This window comes from Oryzias melastigma, unplaced genomic scaffold (genome assembly GCF_002922805.2).
Source record: "Oryzias melastigma strain HK-1 unplaced genomic scaffold, ASM292280v2 sc00296, whole genome shotgun sequence".
Classification (NCBI taxonomy): domain Eukaryota; kingdom Metazoa; phylum Chordata; class Actinopteri; order Beloniformes; family Adrianichthyidae; genus Oryzias; species Oryzias melastigma.
In genome coordinates this window covers 50,966-59,771 of record NW_023416911.1, presented here as the reverse complement: position 1 = coordinate 59,771, position 8,806 = coordinate 50,966, and the positions used below count along the sequence as shown (strand labels likewise).

The 8,806-nt window shown below is 42.7% G+C and overlaps 1 protein-coding gene across 2 annotated transcripts in view; it reads left to right on the top strand.

Annotated features, from left to right (window-relative positions):
- The window catches only part of LOC112141525 (stimulated by retinoic acid gene 6 protein-like), an 84,154-nt gene that overhangs the window by 46,421 nt on the left and 28,927 nt on the right, over nucleotides 1–8,806 (top strand). For both annotated transcript variants that reach the window (XM_024264688.2, XM_024264687.2), the window contains 2 exons: nucleotides 1,664–1,739; nucleotides 1,818–1,899. In XM_024264688.2, coding sequence (XP_024120456.1) covers nucleotides 1,664–1,739; nucleotides 1,818–1,899 — 158 coding nt within the window. The remainder of the gene's footprint in view (nucleotides 1–1,663; nucleotides 1,740–1,817; nucleotides 1,900–8,806) is intronic.

Sequence of the window (8,806 nt, the reverse complement as noted above, 5' to 3'; positions counted from 1 at the left end):
ATTCAATATTTAAAAACGACATTTCAATACATGGTTTGGTTCAAATTCATTTTAAAGTATCTTTAAATCTATTGCATAGTAAAATCCCACACTCTGTTAGTTTCAAAACTCAATTCATCATGCAAAACAGCGCTCCCCGCTGTAATGCATTCTCAGTTTCATCCACGCGCTCAAAGCCTGTCAAAACTCAAACTGCTTTGCATTCTGTCAGACGGGCGGGGCCTTCCACCCCTATATATGCTAAATCCCGCCTCCACTTCCTTTCGACCAATCAAAAAATAGTAAAGACTCAGCTAATCAATGGGGTTGTTTGTTGTCGGAGGTTACAGAAGAGAATGCTATCTGCTAAAGAGTTAGCTTCTATCTGGATGACTTACACTACAACCGCTGTGTGACAGCTCAAAGAGATTTTGGAGCACAACTGTAGGGCTGCTGTGAACTTTAAGACAGTGGTCCCCAACCCTCGGGCCGCTGACCGGTACCGGTATCGGTCCGTGGCTCACTTGGTACCGGGTCACCGACAGACAAAAACGTGCGGTCGGGCGCGCTAGTTCAATGATTTTAACAAGTCTAAAGGTTTAAACTTAGCCTTTGTGGTTAAATTCTCCTTTCACTTCAAAGTAGATGCTAATCAAACGCTAACTTTAGCAGAGTCTGAACTGTGTAAAGGTTACATAAAGCAAAATAAAACGAGACAACCATCGTAAAACGGGTATTTTCTGAATATAATAATAAACGTGAATCCACCGTGTCTTCATCTTTGTTATCGGTGTTTGTGAAACATTGGATTGAAGACTGTCGCCACATTTTATTACACAGAGCGGCTCCTGCTGCGTGAGAGCTGATGTCTCCAGAAATCCGTTTTTGTCGAGGAAGACTCGGTTTTGTCTGTAAACAGCAGATTTTTTTCTGTGAAGTCGAAGGTCCCGCTCCAGTTCGCATATTATACACGGTATTTCCCAAATTGTGGCATATGTATGCATTTTACTGAGACTGGGCTGCAGCAGATATACAATCCTGGTTTGTGGGTGGGACCGTTGAGTCGGAGCAACTGCTCAGCTTCCTTAGAGCTCTATTTGCACTCAAGTTTATAGCCCCAAGCTAGCATTGGCACCGCAAAAGTAATGGCGAGCAAAGTTTGATCAATCCAGCCAAACAGCTTTGAGCCAGAGGCCAGCTCAGATGAGGAAAATGAATGCATGCAAGGGGGCAGAGGAGTGGAGTAGAGAGGAGAGTCATTGGCACGCCCATTTCTGTTACTCTGTCATTTGTCAGAGCTTTTTCTAGCATCTGATCCAGTGCAATTTCAAATAAGAAATACTCAGAAACGCAGTTTTAATAATAAATCATTTATATAGGTCCTCTTTTATGCTAGAAGAACACATTAAAAAGACAAAAAAGACCATTTTCATAGAAGTAGGTCTTTAATAACGAATAGTTGACGTCTGAAGGCTTCCCCATATTGAACCAAACTGAACCATGTTAATGACATCTGAGGATCCTGTGCTTTGAGTTCAGTAGATGATTAGTTGGTGAAACTCAGTTTAAAATATTCATGTCCTGCAGAATAGAAATAATTTGAATAATTTACTTTTCTTGAGTTAAAAACAGCAGACCTTCATAAAGCGTCTAATGAGGGTAATCATTTTCTAACCTTTTTTAGTCTCATGGTTCACCGCCACCATCTTGACCTGTTTCACTTCCTGTGGCTACATTCTCCACATTTTGGCATGTTACAGGTAAAAAAAGGAAAAAAAAATCACATATCTAATGAAACAGCATTTCACTTTAACCTTATGAAAGCATTGTTGTTATAGGAAGCATCTGAGGAGATTTCGGACTGGACTGAAGAGCTTTCTTCCTTTGAAGCTTCAACAACCCGAGGCTGCTGTGTGTGTAGTAAGTAAAAACACAGAGAAGATCAGTTGAACTACACGTCAAAACCACGTTGGGCGTCCATCATGCTGTGTGATCTCTGATTGCAGGATCACCTTAGAATGAAACTTAACCCATTGGGTCCAGTGGCCTGGTTAGTGCCCCACACGGCACTTTGTCCCCATCAGTGTCTGAAGATGAACAGATGTTTGGTTCATCCCTTGAAGAATGGCAGAGAAGTTCAGTAATAGATACTATTTTACAAAAAACTGCCCCCCTGCAAACTCTCAAAGAGAGCTGATACTACACTAGAAATGTGATGTAAAAATCCATCACATTAAACAATAATAAAACAAAGTGAGAATTGAGTAAGAAATTGGTCTTTAGTGAACTTTAGCCCAAAGCAAAAACAGAAATGTACACCTTTATTCCCAAAACTTGACCTTTTATAGCATCAACAGGTGCATAGATATATGACATTGGGACAACAAAATGGTTAAAAAAATAAAAGTTAAAAGGTTTAAGTTGGAAGAACATCCAACATCTTTAAACACTAGCTACATTTACATGGCCCTAAGTAATCGTAATAAACGCCTGATCAGAACAGAAATGCGTCATGTAAACACGACGTTAGGAATACTCTGGCCCGATCAGACTCTTTCTGATCCAAATGTCTTTCTGATCAAGACTGCGCTGGATTTTACCTCATTCATAGAGGGTCTGGCAGTCTTTGGAGCACCAACAGAATCCCGATCAGCTGCTCTCAGAGAGCGAACTCTTTTCTTTGAGTAGAAAAGCTGATTCACAGCTTTCATATGTGAGCGCGTTCGCGGGGGTCCTTTGTTACGTTGTGAGCTTCAGACTGCGGTCCGTCTAGCTGATCTGCGCGAGAGACCCACCGGATTCTGGAGAACCGTGTCTCCCAGGAGAACTGTGTCTCCCAGCGGCTTCAGGACGGTACGAGCCGGCGGAGGCGGCTTTTGAATGTGGAAATGCCGCTCCGAGCACCAAACAGTCCTGAGAAACCGTGTGAAAATCACATGAATGCATGTTTCCAACCACATCCAGACAGAATAAAGGCTGATCTTATTCCCATATATTTACATGCAGCCAAGATGCACATTACCCGCTTGGATTTAGAAATTATGATCGACCAGGCTCTTAAAAATACTATTAATAATAATGAAAGCACGTTCAGTGGATCATCTCGCTCTATACATGATCTTTGATTGTTTACAACAGAACTCATTATTTCTTCTTCTACGACTATTTCCGGTATTTTAGACAGTTCTGCGCATGTCAACATGGTTTATTCTGATCAACCGTGTGGCGCATGGAAACGTTTGTTACAATCAGATGAAGTTTTTCAGGGCCATGTGGACAGTTCTATTCTAATCTGATCTTTGATCTGATCAAGGACATTTTGCACATGGAAACGCAGCTGGTCATGGATATCAGGTTTAACTGGCACACTCAATTTCCTTTTTCCCAGTCAAGATTAGGATAATCTCTTCCTTCTGCAGCCTGGAGAAAGCCTTGGTCAAGGAGTTTCCGTCCATTTTTAACTTTGAACTTCCTGCAGTGTATCTGGAGCAGCACATGAACAGAGATGTGTTAAATCTTGTTCTCTTGAGGCTTTGTTTGCTTATATTTGGAGGTCGTCTGGTCATTTGTCTGAGTGATTTGATGATGCCACTTCCTGGTTTCCTGTAGTCCCGGAGAGAGGTAAATGTAGGAGTAAGAAGAACCAGGGGTGTCAAACATTCGGCCTGCCACATGGTTTAATCCCACCCAGTCATGAAGAGAGAATGTTGGGAAAACAAGTTTCTATCCCAGGTGTTTATGACACGAAGTACCATTTTTAAACGTTCTCCCTAATAGGGCCGTAACTAGTATCTGGGTGCTCGGATTCTCGCGATCTGCTCCCGAAAATTTGAGTATGAATATTTGCGCGTCCAAGATTGCTGATTAGCGATATTTATAAATATAATAGAGTTTGGTAAAATATCATCTGGGGACGATGTATTTTTGTTCTAAAATGCAGATTAATGTAGGATTTTAAGTTTACGAACTAAAACAAAGCCGAAAGAGCCGCGGTACTGCCAACTAGGGCTGCCACAAACGATTATTTCAATAGTCGACTAATTTCCGACTATTTTTTTCGATTAGTCGACTGATCGGTTCGTGCGGCGACTGGATGTGAAACATTCATCTTAACCATTATTATCCTTAAACTTGAGGTCTGTAAGCTATATTCTAACTAAAATAAAGACAATAGTTTATTAATCTTTTAATGAATCTGCAGCTTTTCTCCTTCATTTGTTTCTGGCATTAAAACAAGACTTAAATCAAATGAGGTAATCTGAATCAACTACAGAAAACTCTTTAAAACCCTGCAATTCTTTTTTAAAGCATATATTTAATAAAACATGTATAAAGTATTTCAAAAGCTATTTGCAGACATAAACACACTCAAAATATTTGCTGACTGAGGCCCATTTATTAAAGCGAAACACTAATAACATCTTTGAACTGAAGATATTCCTATACATATAAAACCTCAGGATGCCCATAGAAACAAAGAAAATAAATAAAAAGGGGAAATTTATATTTTTTAAAAAGGGAGAAAAGCAGGAGATGTTAGAATGTACAACATTACTTTCATTCTTTCACTACCATCCACTGCAGATGCGCAGACCGATACTTCATATTGTTCAGTTTGGGGGAGAACCCATAAATCTGTGTTACTTCTTTAATGTTGTGGTTGTTTTGCTGTTTGTTGTCGTTTTTGTGACTTTAAGTTACATTTAATTGTAGCTTAATGCAGATAATGTGATGCTACACTTGTAAACTTAGCTCTGGACTTTTAGGTGAGCTCCTTCACTTCTGGGACTCGTAGTTTTAAATCGTTCCATAACTCTGCAGCAGATCCGTACCGACACACAGCCTCTCTGTCTGCGCGGTGAACGTTTCATAATCCGCTCTCTGAACCGACGTGATCGCGGCGGAATATGAATGAAGCCTTGGACGAGCGGTTCATTTCCAGTGTAAACTCATTATCCGCGCCGTCCTCGCGGCGTTTGGTTAGAAGAGCGGAGATTATGAAACGTTCACTATGCAGACAGAAGCGCCGTAGACACGGATCTGCTGCAGATCTTCTGGTTCATCTCCAAACAGCGCAGTAATGACAGCCGCAGCAGAGCTAGCTGTGTTAGCGCCGATGTTAGCTTAGCTAGACGAAGCTCTCTGTTCAACGTGATCAAACTCAGTCTCAACATGCTTCATCTCCAGGTGATCATTTATCGCCATCGTGCTCTCGTGGAACACAAATTCTGTTGTGCAGAAATTACATTTGACACTTTTTCCTCTTTTATTTTCCTTATGTTTCCCACATTTTCGAGCGAGCGTGTTGTTATGAGCCTACCGAGAACTTCCTGTGACGTCACTGCTGACCAGATTAGCACCACTGCGCATGTGTGACAAAGAGAATGGAAGACCCCCGCAATAGAAGGCGCGAACCGTAGTTTTAAGATCAAAACAAGGAAAAAACAGACAAAAAAACGACGCTTCGACGACCAAAATAGTTGTCGACTATTTTAATAGTCGATTAGTCGTCGATTAGTCGAATAATTGTGGCAGCCCTACTGCCAACGGAAGTAAACACATCTTTGTGACGGTGAAGCTTCCGGTTTTCAAAATAAAACTAGCGAGAGATTTTTTCTATTCAGAAACTGAGACTATAGTTCCGCTCACAGGCATAACTTCTGAAACAATGAATTAGCTTTAACATCAGAGCTTTAGCTCCAGTGTTTACATTCTTTTGGTAACTCTTCAACTTATTCTGAAGCGGAGAAACGCAGCCTCGCAGTGCTGAAAGACTGATATAATCAACGAGAATCAGCTGATTCTGCCACAGAAAAAAGCAGCTTTTTTCATATGGACTCTGCACCAGTATGTAATGATTGGGACGTAAAATGTTGAAGAACTTTGAGGATGGAATACTCCGAAGAACATTTTCAGGTTTTGTTGTTAAATTATCCAAAACAGAAGTGATTTTTATAAATAATGTTTATGTTGTTTATGTTACTGCTGAACTTAACCAGAATGTTGACAAAAAAAAAACATTTCTTTCTATCGGAATCTTTGTGTTTTTTTTTTATCTGTTTTTTTGTTGATTCTGATCTCCTGTTCTAAATAAAGGTATAAATGGTGGTGATCTAATACAAATAATTTACATTTTCGTCCATCCAGTAAACAGACAATCACATAGCAATAAACATTTTATTAAAAAATAAGAATCATGCTTTCACTGATTTGAACACGTTTGGCAGAGTCTTACACTGGATGCCCTTCCTGACAAAATCCTGTATTTCCAAGGTAAAGGGAGGCCCAGGTATGAGCACAGAGGGTTTATCTAGGAACCTACATTGGATTTTAGCTGATTACCCACCATTGGAAGTGAACCCAGGTCCTACACCAACCAACTCTAGCTATGATGTGAACATCAATACACAGAAATGCAAAAACATTTCCAATATATCTGGAAAATAAATAAAATATAAGTCACAAATCGCAGGTCAAACACCTTTTTGGAACATATTTTGGCATTAACTCAAAAAACCACTTCAATAAAAATAATGCACAAAGAAAATAGGCCAAAGTTGAAAAAGTATTGCTTAAAAACCAAAAGTACTGCATTTGTAGTGTGTCATACTAACAGTGATAGGATTGGATACATCAGAACAAAATACCATCAATATCTTTAAGAACTTCACAACCATGAAAAAAACAAGTGTGTGTTTTTGTCTTATTCAAAGGATTTATAATGTCAGACCAGTGGACAAATTAATGTCACTGGCAGAGATTGGAACTCAGGTCCAGGGAAAAAAATAAACAAACAAATGAACAAATAAATAAAGTAAACATATAGAACACAACAGTCACACAGAGTTCAACAGCCAGACAGCTTAAGGGAAGAAGCTGTTTTGGATCCTGGTGGTTCTGGATCTAATGCTCCTCCGCCTCCTGCCTGATGGGAGTGGTTGGAACAGACCATGTGCCGGGTGGGTGGGGTCTTTGATTATGTTCAGACCCCTCCCCCTGTATCCTATGATGTAGAGGTCTGTCACAGTTCTCTGGGTGGCTCTGGGTTTACCACACACCGCAGAGCTTTCCTCTCAGCGATGGTGCAGGTGCAGTGCCACACGGTGATGCAGGTGCAGAGGACGCTCTCCACAGCAGCATGCTAGAAGCTCATCAGGGCTGAGCCTCCAAGTCCAGCCCGCCGCAGCTTCCTGAGGAAGTACAGGCGCTGGTGGGCTTTCTTGACCAGCTGGGAAGTGTTGGTGCTCCAGGAGAGGTCCTCGCTGATGTGCACACCCAGATACTTATAGCTGGAGACAAGCTCCACTGGTGCTCCATCGATGTGAAGGGGTGGGGAGTCTGCTTTTCCTGAAATTCATCACCATCTCCTTGGTCTTCTTCACGTTGATGCAGAGGTTGTTCCCTCTGCACCGTTGCACCAACATCTCCACCTCCTCTCGGTAGTCAGACTCATCGTTGTTGCTGATGTGTCCTACTACCGCTGTGTTGTCTGCAAACTTGACTATATGGCCACTGGGGTGTCTCACCGAGCAGTCATATGTCAGCAGAGTGAACAGGAGGGGGCTCAGCACACAGCCCTGGGGTGTTCCAGTGGTCAGGGTGAGGGTACGGGAGATGGTGTTGTGGATCCTGACAGTCTGTTGTCTATTTGTCAGGAAATCCAGAACCCAGTTCCCTAGTGTGGGGCTCAGGCCCAGGGTGGAGAGTTTCTGCAGCAGGGTCTGTGGGATGATGGTGTTGAAGGCCGAGGAGAAATCCAGGAAGAGCAGGCGGATGTAGGTGTTCCTGCCCTCCATGTGCTGAAGGGCTGTGTGGACCACAGATGAGATGGCATCATCAGTGGAGCGGTTCTTCTTGTAAGCGAACTGCTGCGGGTCCACAGTGGCATCGATGTTGTTCCTGATATGGGCCATAACCAGCCTCTCGAAGCACTTCATGACTACCGGGGTCAGTGCTTTGGGTCGGTAGTCATCAAGCCCCGTAACTGTGGAACCCTTTGGCACAGGAACAATGACTGATGTTTTTAGGCAGGTTGGAACAGATGCCTCAGACAAAGAGATGTTAAAAATATCTGCTAGCATCTCAGACAGCTCAGATGCAAAGTTCTTCAGCACCTGCCCTGGGATGTTATCGGGGCCAGCATCTTTGGGGGGTTAATTCCTTTAAGGGTCCTGCTCACATCAGCTGCAGACACTTTGAGGGCCATATCACCTGGTGGAGTGGCGAGTTTGGTGAAGGGTGGTGGTACAGCAGGATCCTCAAAGCGTGCGTAGAACCTGTTGAGTTCATCTGCCAAAGAGGGGTCATCTGGACACTGTGCATTCCTGGCGTTGAAGTTTGTGGTGCACTTAATGCCCCTCCACATGCTCCGGGGGTCATTTGAAGAGAAATACTCCTCATTTTTCCTGACATATGTGGATTTGGCTCTGTTTATGGCCACTATCAGTTCATTCCTTGCTGCTCTCAATACTGATACCTCACCGGCCCTGAATGCAGCATTCCTGGCTTTCAGCAGAGCTCTCACCTCAGCGTTCAGCCAGGGCTTTTGATTTGGACAACAGATGACTGACTTTGTGGTAGCGACATCACTGGCACACTTGGAGATAAATCCCAGGACAGAGGAGGTGTATTCCTCTAGGTTCACCTTTCCCTCATACGTAGCTGCTTCTTTGAAGACCTGCCAGTCTGTGTATTGAAAGCAGTCCTGCAGCACAAAACCTGCATCGTTGGGCCACACAGCGACAGTTCTTCTTGTTGGCTTTACCCTTCTTATCAGAGGCTGGTAGGATGGTGCCAGTAGCAGGGAGATGTGGTCAGAGAGGCCAAG